Raw genomic sequence first — 24799 nt, 5'->3', positions numbered from 1 at the left:
AGTATTCTTGCCTGGAGAATTCCATGGACAGAGGAGCCTGGCAGGCTATAGTTCATGGGGTTGCAGAGTTGGACATGACTGAGCAACTAATGTATATGTATACCTAACATGGGAATGAAAATAGTCAAATGAGTCCAGGAAGCAGAGAGCCTCAGGCAGGATAAACCCAAGGAGGAACACTGATACACATAGTAATCAAAGTGACGAAAATTAAAGACGAAATATTAAAAGCAACAAGGGAAAAATGACAGATAACACACAAGGGAACTACCATAAGGTTACCAGCTGATTTGTCAACAGAAACTACAAGCCAGAAGGGAATGGCATGATATATTTAAAGTGATGAAAGGGAATAACCTACAACAAAGAGTACTCTACCCAGCAAGACTCTCATTCAGATTTGATGGAGAAATCAAAAGCTTTCCAGGCAAGCAAAAGTTGAGAGAGTTCAGCACCACCAAACCAGCTTTACAACAAATTTTAAAGGAATTTCTTTAGGCAGGAGACACAAGAGAGGGGGAAAATCTACACAAAATAAACCAGAAACAATTAGGAAAAAAGTAATAGGATCATACATATCGATAATTACCTTATCTGTAAATGGATTAAATGCACCAACCAAATAGACTGCCTGGGCAGACTGAGAACATGTGCATGTATGCACTTCCACTTATCACATCACTCTGCTTGACCCCTCAAATTGTATGTAATTATTTTATATTGTTAGGTTAATCATGTTTCCATTGTGGTTTGCAACTATAATTATCTATTTTTTTGTCTGGCTATTAATTGTGAAAACATAAACATTTGTTACTATTTTGATCATGGTTTTAATACTGATTATTTAATAATTAATTTTAGTAAATTTAATATTAAATTTAATAATTTCATAGCGATTATATATTTAATACCATTGTATCATGATTGGTCAATAGGAAATCATAGCATTCTATATTACTAAAACTACCATTTAATAGAAAAGCAGTTTTTAAAATCCAGATGTGTAATAGAATTATCTTGTAATTTTTTGAAAAATGCAAATCCCCAGGTATTGCTCTTCTTCTCCAAAGCTCCAGATGTGTTTCTAATGAGCACCCATGTTTAAAAACATCTGGACTATATGATCATCTTTTATCTAGTTTGTTTCATTTTTAAAATTTCATATTTAGTGCTCCCATATCATTTAGTTTATGTTTTCCAATTTCTCTGCCTCTTTTTTTCCTGTTGTACTTTCTCAAGCCTTTAACAAGCATCATAGAAAAGCTTATGTATGCATATATATAATATGTATAATATATACATTTTAGAAAATTTATGAATTTTTGCCTAGCTGAAAAAATTTATGACATTTTGATTCCACTATATTTCTCTATATAGAGAAATACTATACTATATGTTTAACAACATACACAATATGTTGTTAAAAAAAACAAGAAATTAACACGTGATACAGTATTTTAACTAAAGTACAGATTTTGTTCAAATTTCACAAAATTTTATGCTAGTGTCCATTATTTGTTTTTGTACCTTATTTAAGACTCCGCATTGTATTTGACTGCATTGAGCAGCTGCAACGAATTCTGGTAAATTCTGTTTTCATTTTTGTTCTATTACAAATATTTCCTAATTTTCCTTGTTATGGCTTCTTAGTTATACCCCTCATCTAAAAGTGGACATTTAATTTCCAAATGTGTGGGATTTTATTTAAAGTATCTTTAATATTAACTTCTCATTTAAATGCTTTCTTCTCTGCAGTCACCCCTGTGGTTTTTTTTTAGTCTAATTTTACTTAGGCTTTCAATGGCTAAGTTGAAGATATCTCTTGGTAAATGTCACATTGCACTTAAAAACATGTGGATTATTTTCAAATATCTTTTGATATTGATTCTACTGTAATTCCACAGTGACAAGAGAATAGGCTCTGTATGATTTCGATATGTTTAGACCATGACATTTTTGCACCTTGTTTGATGTCCCTGGATATGTTCCAGTGTCTCCTAGTTTCTCGTCTGTGGGAACTTTGAATAGAATTTATATCCTGCTGTTGTGTGAAAATTGTATAAATTTTAATTATGTTGAATTGGTTCACAGTGCTTTTCAGGTCTACTATATCCTACTTCTCTGTATCTTTATTCTGTTAATTTTGAGTTTGATATTGAAACTTCAACTAAAAATCTTAATTTATGTACTTAAAAATAATGGTAATATGCAATGGAACTATATGTAATATTCTTCTGTATTTTCCAAGTCACCTGTAAATGTGTTATCATACATACTTTAATAATTAAAAAAATAAAAATTAAAGATACTGTAAGATTCAAGTCATATACATTAAAATGTACAAATATCAATCATACCTCAATAAAATATTGTTTAAAAGTAATATGATTTCAGGTAATCATAAATATAGTGACGATAAGAAAGTAGGATAAAGAGATTGAGAGTGATCTGAGTGAGAGCTAATTGAAGTAGGATTTTCAAGGAAGGCCTCATTGACGAGGTAACATGGGAGCTGAGACCTGAATGAGGAGAAGGAACCATCAGAGACCTGAGGTAGGTTTTTCAGGCAAAGTGAATTGGAAGCAGATATTTGAGGGGAAGGTGAAAAAGAAGGGGTTACTAGAAGAGTGGTATATAGAGAGGTAGGCAGAGGCTAAGTCATATGAGGTCCTGTAGTTCATACCAAAGAGTTTCAGTGTTACTGTGAACAGCATTGGAAGCCACTGAGTGGTTCTAAGCGAAAGCGATGCTTCGATTTACAGCCAATTTGCGGTGAATGGACTGGAGTGGGTAGCCAGTGGAAGCATGGGGTCCACTTGGAGTGTCCAGTGAGAGATGGATAAATGCTTGTAATAAGGTAGTAGTACTAGAGATGGTGAAGATAGGTATAGCAAAGTATCACTGAGATGACTGTGAAAGTGATTAGCAATATCCCAGGATTGAGTGAGCACTTCCTTCAGTATAAAAATAGTGTTAATCATCTTCATCCGGCTCTGTGACATCTGTTTATCTAAGTCAGGAAGTCATCCTAGACTTCTCAGTTGAGGAAAGAAACTTGTTAGGTTCACTTGAGTTCTTGGTGTCTGTAAGATAAGTTTCATGTAAAATATGTTGAGTTTAGAAGTATTAGTCTTGTTGCAGGTGACCCTTCAAAATGGTACCTAAACATGTAGAGCCATAGCTTAGTAGAGAAGCCTGTGTTAGAGATAAATTTTGGAGTTGTAGGTATTTGGTAGTAAAATCATTAACTTGAGTGAAATTGTTTATGGAGGATAAAAGAGGAGAAAAATGAGCTAATGCTGTACCTAAAGGGTTGGGTAGAAAAACTCATAGGTGTGGTCAAAACTGTAGGAAAAGGGAGGTGCTGTGTCAGTATCTGAAGCCGAGACTAGAAGCAGTTTCAAGAGGGAATGGTCAGATGATCGAGATGAATGACACTGGTTGAGAATAAAGAAAAACAAGGTCATTGAATTTGAAAACGAGAACAGTTTCATTAGAGGTAGTATGAGAGTGGGCTTCCCATGTGGCGCCAGTGGTAAAGAACCTGCCTGCTAACTGCAGGAGACCTAAGAGATGCAGGTTCCACCCCTGGGTCCGGATGATTCCCAGGAGGAGGGCATGGCAACCCATATCAGTATTCTTGCCTGGAGAATCCCGTGAACAGAGGAGCCTGGTCGGCTACAGTCTGTGGGGTCGTAAAGAGTCAGACATGACTGAAGCAACGTAGCATGCACACATGTACGCAAGCAGTGTGAGAGTAAGCATCATATCAACGTGGTTGAAGAGTATCAGGGAGGGGAATAAATGGAATCAGGAGGTGTAGGCTACTCATTCAGAAGTTTTGCAATGAAGAGAAGGGTGGCAGCCCAGTGGTTAAGACTCCGTGCTTCCAGTGCTTTCACTGCCAGGGGCGCAGTTTGATCCCTGGTCCAATCAAGAAACTAAGATGCTGCATGCCTATGGGTATGGCAGAAAAAGAGAGAGAAGCATTGAGAGTGGTCTTAAGAGTAAGGAAATTTGAATGTTTGGAACTCAGATGAAAGGGATCTATAAGAAGTCAAGACGAGTTGGGGGGTAAGTAGAGAAAATAACTGATTTCTATGTAAAGTAGAATGCAAGATTATTAGCTGAAGGTGGGGCGGTTGAGATGATTTAGCAAGCTCGAGGAGTGCTAAAGGATTCATTCATTCATTATTTCAGTAGCTTATTATGCCACATACTTGGGGCAGAATTGTGATTTTAAAAAATCCCTTGCCTTCTTAGAAGTTATATGGACTAGTGAGGGAACTAGACATTAAGTAAATAAAAATCATACAAGTTAATGTAAAATTACATCTAGAAAAAAAAATACAGCCATGATTTGTGCTATAAAGGAGAGAATGTTATGAGACCATGTGCTCAGAAAAGTTTCCTACTCAAGTCAGAGAAGGATTACCTAATGAAGTTAAGGTTGAACTGAGATCTGGAAGAAGAGGAAGCCTTAGTGAGACAAGGGAAGAAAAGTATTCTAGGCAGAAGAAATAATATGCGCAAAAGGCTTTGTGGTGAGGAGGAGGAGCTGAAAGAAGGCAGCTACAACTGGCATGCAGAGAGGGAGGGAAAACAGGTCAAGACAAGGGAGATAGGGCCTTGTAGGTCATGTTAGGGTGGAAGATTGGTGGGCATGACACTGAGGGGGAGAGGCAGAAGGATAAAAGTTTATAAAGCATGGGGTTTGGAGTTGGCTTTAAGTTTGAACTCTTTTTTCCTACCATGGAAAACTTTTGGCAAGTGTCTTGACTATGAAGCTTCAATTTATGAATGAATCTGTTCAGTGTACTTAGGAGTTTAGAATTAAACCCTAAATGAGATCCTGTGATCAACAGGAGACACAGGGATCAACACCATCCCCAAGAAAAAGAAATGCAAAAAAGCAAAATGGCTGTCTGAGGAGGCCTTGCAAATAGCTGTGAAAAGAAGAGAAACCAAAAGCAAAGGAGAAAATGAAAGATATACCCATTTGAATGCAGAGTTTCAAAGAATAGCAATGAGAGATAAGAAAGCCTTCCTCAGTGATCAGTGCAAAGAAATAGAGGAAAACAATAGAATGGGAAAGACCTGAGATCTCTTCAAGAAAATTAGGAATACCAAGGGAACATTTCATGCAAAGATGGGCTCAATAAAGGGCAGAAATGGTATGGACCTAACAGAAGCAGAAGATATTAAGAAGAGGTGGCAAGAATACACAGAAGAACTGTACAAAAAAGATCTTCACGACCCAGATAATCACAATGGTGTGATCACTCACCTAGAACCAGACATCCTGGAATGTGAAGTCAAATGGGCCTTAGGAAGCATTATTGCGAACAAAGCTAGTGGAGGTGATGGAATTCCAGTTGAATTATTTCAAATCCTAAAAGATGATGCTGTGAAAGTGCTGCACTCAATATGTCAGCAAATTTGGAAAACTCAGCAGTGGCCACAGGACTGGAAAAGGTCAGTTTTCATTCCAATCCCAAAGCAAGGCAATGCCAAAGAATGTTCAAACTACTGCACAATTGCACTCATCTCACATGCTAGTAAAGTAATGCTCAAAATTCTCCAAGCCAGGCTTTAGCAATACGTGAACTTCCAGATGTTCAAGCTGGTTTTACAAAAGGCAGAGGAACCAGAGATCAAATTGCCAACATCCGCTGGATCATGGAAAAAGCAAGAGAGTTCCAGAAAAACATCTATTTCTGCTTTATTGATTATGCCAAAGCCTTTGACTGTGTGAATCACAATAAACTGTGGAAAATTCTGAAAGAGATGGGAATACCAGACCCCCTGACCTGTCTCTTGAGAAACCTGTATGCAGGCCAGGAAGTAACAGTTAGAACTGGACATGGAACAACAGACTGGTTCCAAATAGGAAAAGGAGTACATCAAGGCTGTATATTATCACCCTGCTTATTTAACTTATATGCAGAGTACATCATGAGAAATGCTGGGATGGAAGAAGCACAAGCTGGAATCAAGATTGCTGGGAGAAATATCAATAACCTCAGATATGCAGATGACACTACCCTTATGGCAGAAAGTGAAGAAGAACTAAAGAGCCTCTTGATGAAAGTGAACGAGGAGAGTGGAAAAGTTGGCTTAAAGCTCAATATTCAGAAAACTAAGATCATGGCATCTGGTCCCATCACTTCAGAAAACTAAGATCATGGCATCTGGTCCCATCACTTCATGGGAAATAGATGGGAAACAGTGGAAACAGTGTCAGACTTTATTTTTGGGGGCTCCAAAATCACTGCAGATGGTGAATGCAGCCATGAAATAAAAAGATGTTTACCCCTTGGAAGAAAAGTTGTGACCAACCTAGACAGCATATGAAAAAGCAGAGACATTACTTTGCCAACAAAAGTCCGTCTAATCACGGCTATGATTTTTCCAGTAGTAATGTATGGATGTGAGAATTGGACTACAAAGAAAGCCGAGCACCAAAGAATTGATGCTTTTGAACTATGGTGTTGGAGAAGACTCTTGATAGTCCTTTGGACTGCAAGGACATGCAGCCGGTCCATCCTGTCCATCCTAAAGGAGATCAGTCCTGGGTGTTCATTGGAAGGACTGATGTTGAAGCTGAAACTGTAGTACTTTGGCCACCTGATGTGAAGAGCTGACTCATTTGAAAAGACCCTGATGCTGGGAAAGATTAAAGGTGAGAGAAGAAGGGGATGACAGAGGATGAAATGGTTGTATGGCATCACCAACTCAGTGGACATGAGTTGAGTAAACTCCCAACGTTGGTGATGGACTAGTAGGCCTGGAATGCTGCAGTACATGGGGTTGCAAAGAGTCGGACACGACTGAGCGACTGAACTGAACTGAGATCGTGTGTGTGAAATAATTTTGTAAGCATTTACTCTAGGATAGTCCCCTTTCCTCTTCATAAAGGGCTTAAATATCCTGAAACCTATAGACAAAGAGTTTATAAACATTTATTGATCACTTCCATAAACATTTACTGAGCAATTAGCTACAGGTGAGGCATTGAACTAGTCATCCTGGGTATATAAAAATGAGTAAGAAATGGGCCTTGCCCTCAAGAAACTGAGAGCCAAGATGGGGAAACAGCTATATGTACAACTAAATATGTTTCAAGGTACAGTTTGGTAATTTCTAGAATTGGAGAAGGAAATGGCAACCCACTCCAGTATTCTTGCCTAGAGAATCCCAGGGATGGGGGAGCCTGGCGGGCTGCTGTCTATGGGGTAGCACAGAGTTGGACACGACTAAAGTGACTTAGCAGCAGCAGCAGCAGCAGAATAGAAGTAGAAAATAAAATGGGTACAGAGATGGAGTGTTTGATTCCAACTGAGAGACAGGAAAGGCCTCAACTGGGAGAGCGAGAGGAAGGAGGTAAAGGTGGAGTCGGGTTTTTCTTCTTTTTTTTTTTTAATTTGTAGAAACATTTTAAATATTTGAACTTGTTAGTATGTAACAGTATTTGTAGGATAGTCCGCTGGTTGATTGATTGATTGAAGTATAGGTGATTTACAAAGTTTCAGGTGCGAGTTTTTCTTTAAGGTATCATTAATTTGGATCAGGAACAGAATAACAGCTTCTGAGGAGCTGATTTTGATTTTGAACTTGTTAGAGGTGCTGCCAATCTGTCCACATGTCACAGACGGAAACATGTCTTGGGAGAGCAGGGTTAGAGATGTAGATTGGGTGCATTGCTTGTGAATCTTTTGAATAGAAGAATGGTGGCAGGGTAAGTGTTTGCTCAGCAGCATCTTATATTTCATATAATATTATATTTCATCAACTATAAAATCTCTTGCCAGAGATTGCAAGAAGCATCATTTTGTGTATCATTAAGAAAAAATACTATTGATTGAGCTATGATGCATCATTGATTATAAAATGGATTTTTTTTCAGAGTTGTTAAAATATAAGAAAATGTCCCACCATCTAAGAATCAGTGAAATATTAAAACTAACATTTAATGAGCCCTTACTTTTGACCAAACTCTCTTACTAATAAACAGATAAGGATTAATAATTTAATTCTCATGATAACCTTGTTAGTTTATTATTCTCATTTTACAGATGAGGGCAGTGGGCCCACAGAAATTAGTACTTTTATGTATTGTGTAGCTGAATTTAGATTTTTCTGCCTAACTGTAAACTACAAGATCAAACCAGGCAATCCTAAAGGAAATCATCCCTGAATATTCATTGGAAGGACTGATGCTGATGATGAAGCTCCAGTACTTTGGCCACCTGAAGCAAAGAGCTGACTCAATGGAAAATACCCTGATGCTGGGAAAGATTGAGGGCAGGAGGAGAAGGGGGCACCATAGGATGAGATGATTGGATGGCATCACTGACTTGATGGACATGAGTTTGAGCAAACTGCAGGAGATAGTGAAGGACAGGGAAGCCTGGTGTGCTGCAGTCCATGGGGTCACAATGAGTCAGGCACAAATGAGCCACTGAACAACAAGAACTATAAACTATAAAATACAAAATTAATATATAGGATAGTGCTTTGGAACAAAAAAGTCTTATTTTATGAATGTTTAGGGGAAAATGGTTTTGTGCATTGTTGCCTGTGAATCAGTCTCACTATAGCAGTGGTTTCTGCTTCCTTAGGATGTATTCAGGAGCAACATTATAGCAGGTGTTTGTTGACTGCTATAAAACACCTGCTGTAATATATATATATATATAGACACTGTATGTAGGGAGTTCATTATGGCTGTCATTTAATAGAGTTTACAACTTAAATTCCCATTTCCCTCTTGGGAGAAAATGTGGTATAATGGAAAATCCAGGATTTTGGATTCAGGAGAACTGTTTTGAGTCTCACTGCATGCGTGCTAAGTCACTTCAGTTGTGTCTGACTCTTGGCGACCCCATGGACTGTAGCCTGCCAGGTTCCTCTATCCATGGGATTCTCCAGGCAAGAGTACTGGAGTGGGTTGCCATTTCCTTCTTTATTGAGTCTCACTAGATAGTGACTAAAGTTTCATCTCTCAGTTTCTTCACTCAATCATCTTTTGTCAAATGGGAAAGATAATACCTGTGCTAGTCTCAGCTGGAGTGAGGGGCAAATTGACAGTAAATATGAAAGTACTCTGCAGTTAAAAAAGAAACAATGCAGAGTGGCACATATAACTGTGTGGAAAAATTTAGGAGCTGGAAGCTATTCATAAAGTCTGACCTAAGATAGATCTGGGAATTTATTGGTCTTCCACTGAAATACAGCCACTCTTGGGATATTATATGCCAAGTCAACTTAAGACATAAAACTGTAGACTTTCTTTCCTGGCTAGGTCAGGCAAAGTGCTGGGCTGTTGTTCTTAGGCAGTTGATACTTGAAAATTTTAACATCTACTAGTCTTGAATATGGGAGAAGGAAATGGCAACCCACTCCAGTACTCTTGCCTGGAAAATCCAATGGATGGAGGAGCCTGGTGGGCTATAGTCCATGGGGTCACAAAGAGTCGAACACAACTGAGCAACTTCACTTTCACTTTCATGCATTGGAGAAGGAAATGGCAACCCAATCCAGTGTTCTTGCCTGGAGAATCCCAGGGACGGGGGAGCCTGGTGGGCTGCCGTCTATAGGGTCGCACAGAGTCAGACACGACTGAAGCGACTTAGCAGCAGCAGCAGCAGTCTTGAATATATCTGATTAAGAGAACTATCATGTTGGTATATGCATGCATTTAGTATATGTATTTTTGTCGTGGATTCAGCAGGAGTTTATTCAAGAGACTAAAGTTCACTGTTTGTCTTGTGCTCTCTATGAAGTTAGCCTAATATGCCTTACTGTTTTCATCTGAAGGACGATACAGCCTTAACCCATATAAGGCATTATTGTATACACTATATTATGTTGCTTACAAAGATAAACAGATGTGGTCTATTTGTCAACTAGTTTGCAGTCTAACAAGGAAGACAGATATGAGAGAATATAACTATGTTACAGAACAGAATATGATAAGTGACATTATAGATTTCATCTGGGTGATGGTAGGGAAAGCTTTGACAATTACTTTTCCTCAGTTTAAGAGCAATATATGCTCACTTTAAAAATTTTGGAAAGTACATCGAGAGAAAAATTAAAATTATAATTCTACTGTCTCTGTAGTGTGTGTGTGTATAAACTTTTTTTTTTTACATAAAATTGCATCATACTTTATATACAACTTATCCTGACTTTTTGCTAGTGAAGTATTAGCATTTAGAATAGAATTTGACAAAACCTTTCTGGGTTTATATCTTTAATTTTTGGAAACTGGAAAGAATCTTGTAGAATGTTTAAGAGGTGCCAATGTAATGATCCATTTGAAATTATGATGGCAGCTTATAAGCTATTTGAAAGTATATATGAAAAAACAAGCAAAATAGACAAGGAAGGGAATATATTGCTGTGTTAATAATGCTGATGTGCTTACAGTTAAGAGATCACTGTGTGTGCACGAATGCTCACTTGTGTCCGACTCTGTGACCCTATGGACTACTCCTCTGCCCATGGGATTATCCAGGCAAGAATACTGGAGTGAGATGTTGTTTCCTACTCCAAGGGATCTTCCTGATCCAGGGATCAAACCTGTGTCTCTTGTGTCTCCTGCATTGCCAGGCAGGTTCTTTACCATTGAGGAAGCCCAAGCGATCACTGTAATGACATCATAATAAATCACTGACAAGACATTATACCAATATTTGATAATTGAGGATTGGTTGCCAAATGTGTCTTTGTGATGTCAGTAGCTATTGCTTTCCTTGGAATGGTCCGGCCATTTCTGGCAGAAGTCTAATCTAAAGTCACTTACAGCCTCTGTTCTCCTTTTAGGATGCTAACTGCTGTTTCTTGCTGTGATCTGTAAATGCTATTTATGTAATGTCTAAAAAACTTGCTGTCTACCTTTCTTGAGATCTAGGTCTGTACTTTTTGTTGCAACTGTAGAAGGGACTTAAGTTACTAAAAACTACACCACACACGTAGACATACCCATCCACACACATATATTAATGATGAATTCTAGCTTATAGCTACTTTGAGATATCTTCAACAGGACCACAGACTCTTTCATATAATAAGTGCCTACCAGGCTCCTCCGTCCATGGGATTTTCCAGGCAAGAGTACTGGAGTGGGGTGCCGTTGCCTTCTCCGCATATAATAAGTAATGCTCAGTAAACATTTGCTTTGATTTAATGTGTATATGTATCAGTTGCATATCAGCAATTAATAACCTGTGGGCTTCCCTGTGGGATATTTAATGGATTTTTAATAAAGACTAAGAAGTAGTTGTGATTTACATGCAAGATAAGAGATTTGATTATAGTAGTTTTAGGTATTGAAGTGAAAACATTAAGCTGAATGAATCAATAATGTTCTTAGTTTTCTTTCCATTCTACTGTAGTCTGAATGAGCTGCCTAAGGAAGGAATTAGGTGGATAGATGGCTAGACTGACCTTGTGCTATGTGTGTATAACTAAGCTGGAATTATTTCTGATAAATAGTAACCATAGAAATCTGGTTGTGTATTAATCTAAACTATTCCAACTGAGGTTTGTTTATTTAGAAAACATTGAAAAAGATACACTTGAGCACTTGCACATGGTCAGTTATAACCTGGACCGTATTTACTTTAGAATTAGTCATCGGCTTTGTTAGAGTTTGACGTAAGTAAGTTGTTTGTCTTTTGGTTTGAGAAGGAGCTCATAGGTAGTACATTTTTGATTCTTTGAGAAATTAAGCCTTTTTTTCCCGCAAGGACAGGGTAGCATATTTATACTTCATCAGTACTTAAGTTATGATAAATAGCATAGTAAAGTAGAGGATTAGCACTGATATTTGACTATTTCAGAAATGTAATCCTTGAATGAAATCATATGTATATTACTGTTTGCAACTATTGTTTAGTCACATCACCATATTTTTACAGGATTTATTTTTCTGTGCTTTTGTTCATGTGAACATAAACTGAAGCATTAGCTATTTCAGTTGGTGTGGATTTAGTACAAATAGTGTATTGCAAGGAGAAAGCTGTGAACTGCAAGAAGTGTGGCTTTTGAAACTGGGTTTGAATTTCAGATTTCACTGTTTATTTAAATGTGAGACTTTGGATAAGTTACTTAAACTCTCTGTTTTAGTTAATATGTAAAGTGGAAAGTTGTACACCCTACTGTAGTGTTTTTTCCAAACTGTAGGCACAATTAGTCTTGAAACCAGCCAGAAAAGTATTATTTTGTGAGACTTTTGTTTCATAGCTTCAATTCTTTGGGCACCTGATGTGAAGAGCCAACTCTTTGGAAAAGACTCTGATGCTGGCAAAGATTGAGGGTAGGAGGAGAAGGGAACAACAGGGGATGAGATGACTGAATGAACATGGAGTTCATGAACATGGAGTTTAAGCAAACTCCAGGAGATCATGAAGTACAAGGAACCCTGGCATGCTGCAGTTCATGGGATTGCAGAGTCATTTAGCAACTGAACATACATATATACAAATGGATGTAAGCAGATGGGAACTTTGTTGCAATGTAAGACATGTTTCTTACTATAGGCTGGGTTAAAAAAAATTGAAAAACATTTTTCTATAATGTTGTTAAGATTAAGTGCCTACCATAGCTCCTGTTTTACAGATAGGCATTGAAACAAAGATGGCGTTGGAGAAATTCTAATGGAGTATTTTGGCTTTGTTGGATTTTGTTGTATTCATACAAATTTGGTCTTTATTCCAAGAGCTATGAAATTGAAAGCTGGTTTGCTACTTCAAAATTGTTATTGAGTATGGACAATTATTTCTTATTTAGTAAATTATTTGACACATGAAGTTTTTTGACAAGTATTATTTTGGGAACTTATATGAACTGTGATGCTGGAGAAGACTCTTGAGAGTCCCTCAGACAGCAAAATCAAACCAGTCAATCCTAAAGGAAATCAACCTTGAATATTCATTGGAAAGACTGATGCTGACAATGAAGCTCCAATACCTTGGCCACTTGATGTAAAGAGCCGACTTGTTGGAAAAGATCTTGATACTGGGAAATGGGGGTGATATAGGATGAGATGGTTGGATAGCATCATTGACTCAGTAGACATGAGTTTGAGCAAACTCTGGGAAATACTGAAGGACAAGGAAGCCTGGCGTGCTACAATCCGTGGGGTCGCAAAGAGTCAGACGCAACTTCAGTTCAGTTCAGTTCAGTCGCTCAGTCGTGTCTGAATCTTTGCAACCCCCTGAATCGCAGCACGCCAGGCCTCCCTGTCCATCACCAACTCCCAGAGTTCACTCAGATTCATGTCCATCGAGTCAGTGATGCCATCCAGCCATCTCATCCTCTGTCGTCCCCTTCTCCTCCTGCCCCCAATCCCTCCCAGCATCAGAGTCTTTTCCAATGAGTCAACTCTTCGCATGAGGTGGCCAAAGTACTGGAGTTTCAGCTTTAGCATCATTCCTTCCAAAGAAATCCCAGGGCTGATCTCCTTTAGAATGGACTGGTTGGATCTCCTTGCAGTCCAAGGGACCCTCAAGAGTCTTCTCCAACACCACAGTTCAAAAGCATCAATTCTTCGGTGCTCAGCCTTCTTCACAGTCCAACTCTCAGATCCATACATGACTACTGGAAAAACCATAGCCTTAACTAGACGGACCTTAGTTGGCAAAGTAATGTCTCTGCTTTTGAATATGCTATCTAGGTTGCTCATAACTTTTCTTCCAAGGAGTAAGTGTGTCTTAATTTCATGGCTGCAGTCACCATCTGCAGTGATTTTGGAGCCCCCCAGAATAAAGTCTGACACTGTTTCTACTGTTTCCCCATCTATTTCCCATGAAGTGATGGGACCAGATGCCATGATCTTCGTTTTCTGAATGTTGAGCTTTAAGCCAACCTTTTCACTCTCCTCTTTCACTTTCATCAAGAGGCTTTTTAGTTCCTCTTCACTTTCTGCCATAAGGGTGGTGTCATCTGCATATCTGAGGTTATTGATATTTCTCCCAGCAATCTTGATTCCAGCTTGTGTTTCTTCCAGTCCAGCATTTCTCATGATGTACTCTGCATAGAAGTTAAATAAGCAGGGTGACAATATACAGCCTTGCCGTACTCCTTTTCCTATTTGGAACCAGTCTGTTGTTCCATGCCCAGTTCTAACTGTTGCTTCCTGACGTGCATACAGATTTCTCAAGAGGCAGGTCCGGTGGTCTGGTATTCCCATCTGTTTCAGAATTTTCCACAGTTTATTGTGATCCACACAGTCAAAGGCTTTGGCATAGTCAATAAAGCAGAAGTAGATGTTTTTCTGGAACTCTCTTGCTTTTTTGATGATCCAGTGAATGTTGGCAATTTGATCTCTGGTTCCTCTGCCTTTTCTAAAACCAGCTTGAACATCAGGAAGTTCACGGTTCACATATTGCTGAAGCCTGGCTTGGAGAATTTTGAGCATTACTTTAGTAGCATGTGAGATGAGTGCAATTGTGCAGTAGTTTGAGCATTCTTTGGCATTGGCTTTCTTTGGGATTGGAATGAAAACTGACCTTTTCCAGTCCTGTGGCCACTGCTGAGTTTTCCAAATTTGCTGGCATATTGAGTGCAGCACTTTCACAGCATCATCTTTCAGGATTTGAAATAGCTCAACTGGAATTCCATCACCTCCACTAGCTTTGTTCATAGTGATGCTTTCTGAGGTCCACTTGGCTTCACATTCCAGGATGTCTGGCTCTAGATGAGTGATCACACCATCGTGATTGTCCGGGGTGTGAAGAACTTAGCGACTGAATAATAACAACAGTGCAGTAGGTGGAAGTGTATGTTTATATGACCACTTGGAGTGCAATCTGGCGATACCTAGCAAAATTGAGACACATATACTTTATAATCTGGTGAATTCAAGTCCATGCATTTGGTCAGAGGAGACATGCAGGAGAATGTTCATTGCAGCATTATTTGCAATGGCAAGAATTTGGAAAGAATCTGAAAGTCTCACAGTAGAAGTCTGGATAAATAAATTATGATATGTTCATGAAATAGAATGCTAAACTAAGTTACATGAGTAAATCAAGCTTCACTATCAATAATGATAAATCTCAAACCAAAAAGTATAGGAAAGCAAGTTTGCAGATTCATTCAATATAATGCCATATGTTTAACATTTAGAAACATCCAAACAGTACTGTGTATTATTTATGGACACAAGTATATGTAGTAAAAAGTTTTTTGGACTGGAATGACACGTATTACTGTCAGGATAATGGATATTTAAAGGAAGGGAAGGAATAGGATTAAGTAGGTATTTTAATGTTATCTGTAATGTTTTATTAAATATTGAAAAGAAGATCTGAAGCAAATATACCAAAATGTTGAGATCTAGTCAGTCTAGCTGTTATGTATAGGTGTCGTCATAATTTGTTTCTGTATATTTAAAATATTTAAATAATACCATATTTCTTTATAAAATTTAATATACAATTCATGGTACATATTAAATACTCAATGGTATCTATTAAAAAATAGTACATTGTTTTGAGGTCCAGAGAACAATGAATCTTTTAGGAATTAGGGCTTAACCTACTTAGATGATTTTCCAGGATTTCTAGTAAAATGAAAATTTAGTTAGGTGTAGACATAGGTTTAAAAAAGCATAATTATTATGGTGGAATTATTGAGTGTTTCTATAATGCGGAGCTAGACATTTTTCTTTGTAAGCATGAATCTACCAACTTACTGTGCATGTTATTTGCCCATTGTAATCTAGGGTGAGTCACAGTGTTTGTGAGTACCCTTGAGAGGCTCCTGTGGTCTCTCAGATGGACTTTGTTGTAATTATGCTTCAGTGTGTCTCACCTTGGCTCCTGCCCTTATTGTGTTACAGATGTCCGCTGCTGAATCATCATGAGCAATTTCTTGAGGAAATTGCTTGAGGATCCTGGTTAACCAGTTTTAGCACTTATTCAAAGATCTGTCGTGCCAAGCATTGTGATCCTGCATTCCAGGTCCTCAGTGTGTGCTAATGCAGTGATATTGCATAGAACTTTTTGTGATGAAGAAAATATTCCACGTTGGTGCTCTTCAGCTTGGTGACCACTAGTCACCATGTAGCTGTTGAGGTTTTGATTGTGGCTGGTACAATTTGGACTGACTCCTAATTTTACTTAATTTTGATTACTTTAAATAATCACATATGGCTGTAGGCTATCATATTAGACAGTTCATCTCTAGTCTTTTGAAAAGAATGCTAGGTTTGATTACTAGCACTGAATTTCCTGAGCCAGTTTTCCTGGATGTAAAAGGGGACTAATATTTCTTGTCCTAACCATCTCAGGGGATCCTAGAGAGAAGTTAAAGAATATATGAGACCATGTAAAGGAAAGATCAGTCATATGGGATTTTATGTGCAGTTGACCCTTGAACAACACAGGTTTGAACTGCTGGGGTTCACTATTTGTGGACTTTTTTTCAGTAGTGAATAATGTTGTACTACATGATTCACAGTTTTTCTTTTCTTTTCTTTTCTTTTTTTTGCCACACAGCATGCAGGATCTTAGTTCCCTGACCAGGAATGGAACCCATGCCCCCTGCAGTGGAAGCACAGAGTCTTCAGTGCTGGACTGCCAGGGAAGTCCCCACAATTTAAGTCCATGGATACCAAAGCACCCCTAGAGACTGCAGACAGAACAACTGCATATGGGGAGCAATCTTGACTGTGCAGAGGGTCAGAGCCACTAGCTCTGGTGTTGTTCAATGGTCAGCTATATTAGGAGCCATAAAACTGCTGCTTATTTGACTGCAGTTCCACTTCTAGGGCTTTATCACAGGAAAATACATTAAAAATTTTTATTTATTTATTTAGCCATGCCAGGTCTTAGTTGCAGCATGCAGGATCTTTAGTTGCAGCTTGTGAACCCTTAGTTGCAACATGTGGGATCTAATTCCCTAACCAGGGATTGAACTCAGGTCCCCTGCCCTGGGAGCCTGGAGTCTTAGCCACTGGACCATGAGGGAAGTCCCCAGGAAAATATATTTTTTATACATTCCTTATTATCTTTAAGGGTATCAGAGATTTTTACAGTTTTATTAGTTTGCTAGGGCTGCTGTAAAAACATACTACAAACAAGGTGGCCTGAACAACAGAAGCTTGTTTCACGGTGTAAGTAGTAGATAACAACATGGTTCCTGCTTTCATGGAAGACATAGACTAGTGGGTGAGGAGATGACAGGTGATCGGAAATAAATATGTAAATACAAATCGTCATAAATATTATAAAGAAAAAGAATTGGGAGTAAATAAGAGTTTCATTTTTGCAATGAATGGTTGAAGAAGGCCTCTCTGAAGTGTGGAGATTTCAACTAAAACTTAAAAGGTGAGAAGGAGCTATCTATAATCAGTAGACTGTTGGGATAGGATGGAAGAAGAGCCTTTCCAATAGAGGAAATGGACCTATTGGAAGGTCCTGTGGGTGAAAAGAGATTATAATATTCTAAGAATTGAAAGAAGGCCCAATGGTAGGCTAGAACAGAAGAGAATAAAGCTGCATAAGTTGAAAAGTAAGCAGGCCCAGATCAGGCCACATTTTGATTGCCAGTGGGCAACCATTGAAGGATCTAATTTACATTAAAAAAAATTGTGAGGTAGAGAGTACTCCAGTAGCATAGTGGTTGGGATTCACTGGTGTGGATGGAGTTCAGTCCCTGGTCTGGGTCAAGAGGCGTGGGCCCCCCCCAAAAATCATGGGGAGAAGGCAATGGCAACCCACTCCAGTACTCTTGCCTGGAAAATGCCATGGACAGAGGGGCCTGGTGGGCTGCAGTCCATGGGGTAGCTAGGAGTCGGACACGACTAAGCGACTTCACTTTCACTTTTCACTTTCATGCATTGGAGAAGGAAATGGCAACCCACTCCAGTGTTCTTGCCTGGAGAATCCCAGGGACTGGGGAGCCTGGTGGGCTGCCGTCTGTGGGGTCGCACAGAGTCGGACACGACTGAAGCGACTTAGCAGCAGCAGCAGCAGAATGGGTATAGAATACTTTAAAGAGGACAGGATTAAAAACTGGAAGCAAATTAGTAGTCTACTGCAATATACCAGGTGATATGAGGATGGCTTAGGCTAATGGAACTAGAGATCCAGAATAGTGGATTGATTTGCGCACTGTTAAGTAGGTAAGATTGACAGGACTTGATAGGAAATGGAGGGTGACAGAGAAGGGATCCTTGAGGGTTGGTCCACAAATTTCTGTCTTAAGCAAGTGGATGATGGCAGTACTGTTTACTGAGGTACCAAAGATTTGGTGAAAGAACAGCCTTGGTGGGAGGATTAGTCAAGAATTCACTTGCAGAAATATTAGGTTTGAGAAACCTGGAAGACTGGTCTGCAGGTGGGCATTGGGAAATTGTAACCACAAAGATGGTATTTTAAAACCATGAGAGTAGATGATAATCATTTAGCGAGTGAGTGTAAAGCAAAACAAAGTATGAAAGCAAGTTCAAGGGAACTCCAACAATCTGAGGTCTTGGTAGAAATGATGACAAAGGAGACTGGAAAGGAGCCACCTCATATGCGGATACAAATCCACAGATGCCACGAAAGTCAAGATGAATCTGTTTCAGAGAGTGAGGAGTTAATGTGCAGTAGAGTCAGATGAGAACTGGAAAGTGTCTGTTGGGTTTGGTGGCATGGAGGTGACAGGCCTTGTTGAGAGCAGTTTCAGTGGGGTGGTGAGAGTAGAAGCCAGATTAGAATAGTTAAGAAGCAATGGGAGGTGGGGAGGCAGAGATGAATGTGTGTTGACAGTTCTCTTGTAGCACTTGTTCCCTGTTTGGATAATATGGCTGCTTCTCTGCTAGACTCAGTTCTTTAAGGGCACTGGTGATGTCATAGTTACTTTTCTGACCTCTCTTAAGACTTCCTCTTATACATAATTGACCCTCAATAAAATGTTGAGTGAATAAAACACCTTGTAGTTTCCACAGCATACTATCCATTTTACTTTATAGTTTTAATCTTACACTTTTGATTCTATGTATTATAAACATTTCTTTTGTAATGTGTAGATAAATATTTATAATATATGGATCAATATAATTTTGATCCTTCATGGCCTCTTATGATGTACATTTTTGGTTATTAAGAAAAATTTTTCATGTCCTATAGATTTTTTTTGGAGCATGCTCTTTTTCTTTTTTCATGAAACAGTTAATGGTTTAAAAAAAGTATATACTTGTTATGTTCAGTTTATTCTACATTCGTGTAAAGCTGCTTCTTAGCCATCATTTCTAAAACTTGAAAGGGTAGGAAATGAAGGTGTTTTTATATTGTCATACCTATAAATGTTCTCTACCTTTCTAAGAATCTTGTCTAATTTTTTTTCTTGTATAGCCTCCATGATAACACTTAGCGGGTGTCTTTATCAACACAGTTATTCCTTTTCCACAGTCACTATTTTCTCTAAGCTGAATTTAAGTTTTGAGCTTTTGCTAGTTATTCCTCCATTGTAAGTATATTCTCCTAAGTTTTTCCCACTTTACTCTTTTCCTTTCAGTGTTCTTTTGCTTTGAACATTTCTGTGCTCTCCCTTTATATGCTTTTCACTGTATTTAGGGATATTAAGAGAGTCACATCCAGCAGATTATTCAGGTTAATTATTGTTGAGTTCATGTCCGAATCTGTGACCCCATGGACTGCAGCACACCAGGCTCGTCTGTCCTCCACCATCTCCTGGAGCTTGCTTAAGTTCATGTCTGTTGAGTCAGTGATGCTATTTAACCGTCTCATCCCAGTAGCATGTTGGACACCTTCTGACCTGAGGCCTCATCTTCCGGTGTCATATCTTCTTGCCTTTTCATATTGTTCATGGGGTTCTCGTGACAAGAATACTGGAGTGGGTTGCCATTGTCTCCTCCAGTGGACCACAGTTTGTCAGAACTCTTCACCGTAACCTGTGTGTCTTGGGTGGCCCTGCACGGCAAGGCTCAGCTTCGTCGAGTTCTGCAACCCCTTTGTCACGACAAGGCTGTGATTCATGAAGGGGATACAGGTTAATACACGCTCTTTGTTCTTAGCCAGGGCTTCTGTCCTGATCCTGTATCTACTTTCTGCTTTCCTTTTTCAGTGAGCAAAGTAGGGAACTGAGGAAGTCTCAGCAACTGGTTTTTATCTTGCACCTTTAAATCCTAGAGCAGATCCAGGTGTAAGAAGCTACCTTGATTCCTTTCTTCTGGCGTTAGCACTGCTTATTTCCCTAGGACCACAGGGACTTCCTCCGAAAGAGGCATTATCAGTGCGATCTTGAAAGAGTACAGAGAGAATTACTGTTTTCCAGTCTCATAATTTTGTCGTTCCTTCAGTCTGCCTTCTTAGAAAAGCAGCACCAACCATCAAGTTGTGGGGATGAGTTATGAAATTAAGTCCATGAAAATAAAAAGTGAAAGCTAAGGAGCTCAGTTATAGTTTGGGAAATTGTGTTTAAGATGAGCCGAGGCAAACATCTGGGGGCTGAGCTGAGAATATCAGATCTTTTGCTGGTTTTGATTTTTTTTTTTGAATGGTGACTACTGTAACCCTTCAAGGTCCTGGATACAAATTACATTGTTGATTTGATCTTAAAATTGGAGAATGTCATTCAGCTTTGATAGAGTCAAACAGAATCAGAGGCATTGACAGCACATTGGCTGGTGCAGCCATTCTAATACTAGATTGAGATTGAGACCCTTGAGGCTAGAGTGGGTATCTATTTCTGTGTTACTCGGCAAAGTGCCTGACAGTAGTCCCTCAATAAATATTGAAGGAATGAACCTGAAATGTAAAAGCATCTGTGTACCAGAGACTACTAATGCTCATCTACTCTGCCTTGGCTTTGGAAACTAATTCTTAATCCTTCACATACTTTATTTTCCCAGATCTTTTTCACCATCTCTGCATTGTAGTCCATGGGGTCACAAAAAGTCAGACATGACTTAGTGACTAAACAACAACAGCAACCTGTACTACTTAGTGCAAACACCATCATCTCTTGTCGAGACCATTGCAGTAGCTATCCAATACACGTATTTTCTCATCCATTTGTGCTCCCCTGAGGTACATTCTCCAAACAGTAATCAGAGCTGTCTTCTAAAAATGTAAATCAGATCATGTCACCCTCTACCCTGATCTTCCAATGGCTTCCCAGTGTGTATCTGTTGCTTTTTATTTGTTTCATTCTTGAGTTAGGAGAGCTGGCATTCTGATAACAAGAAATTCTTTTATACAATATTTCTACTCCCCCCTTCCCAGTACACACACACACACACACACACACACACACAGAGGACATCATTAGCAGCAGTCAGAAAAGCTTCAAAAGAGAGGTACAAATACATTTTAAAAACCCAGATCCAATTAAAACATCCATGTAAAGTCAGTAAACCTTTCCAACCCTCTCATCCTCAGTAAAGCCCTCTAGTATATACCTGTCGCATTATGGTGCCACCTACTGAACCCTTCCTAAGCTTCTTCCATTCAAAATGGAGGAAGCTAACAAGGACACCTTCTGGAAAAATACCTGTACTCTCCAGACCAGGAGAATGACAACCTACCATGGTGATAAAGAATATAGATAGGTCTTTAAGTTGAACTGCCTGAGTTTGAGCCCCTGCGCTTTTACTTACTGACTATGTAACCTGAGCAAATTGGCTAAACATCTCCAAAACACAGTTTCCTTATGTATAACATGAAAATAATACCACTGCTTATCTCACAGAGTTTCTGTGGGGATGAAGCCAGCATTTAAGGGATTAAGTGGCACTGTGTTTTCAAAAAGTGTTAGTTGTAGTTATTGTTTTCACTGATCTCACTGTCATCACTATAATCCTATTCTATTCCAATGTCTTGTATTTATCGCCATTGTAGCATTTGTGTTGTAACTATTTCTACATCTACTTTCCCATAGACTTTAAGAGACCCATTTTTATTATTTGTGTATTTAAACAATTTATTTTTAGTTGGCTGTGTCAGGTCTTTGTTGTGGCGTGTAGGAGCTTCGATCTTCTTTGCGGCATGTGGGATCTTCAGTTGCAGCATGCAGACTCTTAGTTGTGGCATGTAGGATCTAGTTCCCTGACCAGGGCTCGGACCCAGGCCCCCTGCGTTGGTGGCGTGGAGTCCTAGCCACTGGACCACCAGGAAAGTGCCAATAGACCTGTTTTTAAATTTATATTCCACTTATATATAAAGGAGATCAGCCCTGGGATTTCTTTGGAGGGAATGATGCTAAAGCTGAAACTCCAGTACTTTGGCCACCTCATATGAAGAGTTGACTCACTGGAAAAGACTCTGATGCTAGGAGGGATTGAGGGCAGGAGGAAAAGGGGACGACAGAGGATGAGATGGCTGGATGGCATCACCGACTCGATGGACGTGAGTTTGAGTGAACTCCAGGAGATGGTACTGGACAGGGAGGCCTGACATGCTGCGATTCATGAGGTCGCAAAGAGTCGGACATGACTGAGCAACTGAACTGAAAGTGAAAGAAAGTGAAGTCACTCAGTCGTGTCCGACTCTTTGCGAGCCCATGGACGGTAGCCTACCAGGCTCCTCTGTCCATGGGATTTTCCAGGCAATAGTACTGGAGTGGATTGCCATTTCCTTCTCCAGGGGATCTTCCTGACCCAGGGATCGAGCCCAGGTCTCCCGCATTGTAGACAGACGCTTTACCATCTGAGCCACCAGGGAACTGAATTAATATATACTAGTGCCAAATATACTTGATGCACAATGTACATTTGGGTTAATCTGAATAAAGATTAATGTTTGAGAGCCTCTAAATTAGTGGGCCTTTGTACAGAGAACACAGGCTTACAAAGTCTGGATAAAACATAAGCAACTTCTAATACTGCCTCCTAAGATCTAGTGGAATAAAAGGGGATGATTCCTTTGCCATCTATGAAAATGGAGGGTTTTGTTTTGTTTTGTTATATATGTCAACCTCAAAGAAGGATGGGTAGAATTCTTCCCATAGCTTTTGGGTCCCCAAAGAACCTCAGTCCTTCAACTGTTAGTTCTATTGTCTCTAACTGTCCCAGAGAAATGGACATTGATCCTTCTGTTTTACGGGGCCAAGTAGATGTGGCCTTTACCCTTTTTTTTTGTTTGTTTTGGACCATGCTGTGTGGCATGTGGAGTTTCCCAACTAGGGATTGAATTCATGCACCCTGCATTGGAAGTGAAGAGTCTTAACCACTAGACCACCAGGGGAAGTCCCTGGAGTTTACTCTTTAACGTGTTTATGCATCCAAGGATTGGGCATGGATAACCCATTACTCCTAAAAATATGTAAGTAAAAGCCAATACCATGTTTATATTTTAGGTGTAGCCCTGGGTTGGGAAGATTCCCTGGAGGAGGAAATGGCACCCCACTCCAGTATTCTTGCCTGGAGAATCCCATGGATGGAGGAGCTTGGTGGGCTACGTCCATGGGTTGCACAGAGTCGGACACGACTGAGCCACTTCACTTCACTTTCACTGGCATCTAAACTCAAAACTGCCTTATTACAATTACATTGCATCAATCAATTTTATATGTAAGGCTCATGTTTTCTAATTATGTGAAAGAATTGGTAGTTACCAAATTGGTTACCAAAGAAAGTCTTGTTGCAAAGAAGTACTTATGGTATTTGTTTGGGGGAGGGGAGTGTATGTTTCAAAAAAGGAATTGTCTCATGAGCTAAAAAAGAATTTTGGCCTTAAAGAGTTTTTGCCCATTATAGGAGTTAAGATTTTGGTGTGAATAACTCCCAAGGGGAGATAGAAAGCAAGAGGTGAATATAAACTGCTGTAACAATTTGGAGCAAGGATGCTATTTTTGACTAACAGTATGTTGGAAAAAATTTGGGAAATTTAGTAAGAGATAGTATTAGTGTTTGATGTTGAAGAATGAGTATTTAAACATGTGGAAATGAAATGTTTTGTGAATGTCCTTATTAAGGACAAGAGTCATATGTTTATTAACAGATTTTCTTTTTTGTACAATTTACTTTCTTCCATTTTTTGATAATAGTATTAACAGTCATCATCTTAGCTAACATTTATTGACTGCCTACTATGTGCCAGAATCTGTTCTAAGTGTTTTACCTTTATTAACTTAATCCTCATATATCTGTTATCTGTATTTTAACTTTTTTCTGCTTTGCTCATTCCTGCCAGACATTGCTTCTTTTTTTAAAAAAAATTTGATCAAAATTCTATGCATGTATAGTTTAAAGGGTCAGGCAGTAAGGTACTATACATTTTGTTAGGGCAAACAGCAGTCTCCCTTCCTTCCCACTAGAAGTTTCTTTAAGGAGACCTTATTTTTTAAGGTTTTTAAAATTAAAAAAAAACTTTTTTTTGGCCATGTTTTGCAGCATGCAGGATTTTAGTTCTCCGACCAAGATTTGAACCCAGGCCTTCACTGTTGCTGTTTTTGTCCCCACTCTTTAACTTCCAACCGTAATCAAACTACCAGAGATCCCTCAAGTGCGCTGTTTTTTCCCTCAATTCTGAAGATGCATAAAGAATAAAGATATGAAGATAAATCAAATGTAAGCTTAGCCTTGTGAAAACCAGCCAAGCCACACAACTAGGTTTCCTGGGAAGAAGAGAAATCAGTTCCTCAAGAGAATAGAGTTTACTTGGGGAACTAAAAGATTCAGGATGCATGCAGTCATAATAAACAGGCCATCTTGTTACTGCTTGAACCTCAGAAATTTGTCAGTGTGGAATGGAGACATAATAATTGTTTGGTTTTTCTCTTTATTTATTTATTTTTTCTACTTTTGTTCTCACTTTTCTCAGACTTGTCTGTGTGT

At 39.0% G+C, this 24799-nt stretch overlaps 1 protein-coding gene across 4 annotated transcripts in view; it reads left to right on the top strand.

Annotated features, from left to right (window-relative positions):
* Positions 1 to 24799, top strand: part of UNC13B (unc-13 homolog B) — a 219448-nt gene that overhangs the window by 10839 nt on the left and 183810 nt on the right. For 2 of the 4 annotated variants that reach the window (XM_060409307.1, XM_060409309.1), the window contains exon 1: positions 23230 to 23285. The exons of the other annotated variants lie outside the window; for them this stretch is intronic. In XM_060409307.1, coding sequence (XP_060265290.1) covers positions 23258 to 23285 — 28 coding nt within the window. In that variant the 5' untranslated portion in view covers positions 23230 to 23257. Of the gene's footprint in view, positions 1 to 23229; positions 23286 to 24799 lie in introns of those variants that run through there. 4 annotated transcript variants of the gene reach the window in all.

This window comes from Ovis aries, chromosome 2 (assembly GCF_016772045.2).
Source record: "Ovis aries strain OAR_USU_Benz2616 breed Rambouillet chromosome 2, ARS-UI_Ramb_v3.0, whole genome shotgun sequence".
Taxonomy (NCBI): domain Eukaryota; kingdom Metazoa; phylum Chordata; class Mammalia; order Artiodactyla; family Bovidae; genus Ovis; species Ovis aries.
Note: the sequence above shows the minus strand (reverse complement) of the source record. Positions and strands in the feature narration are given on the sequence as shown.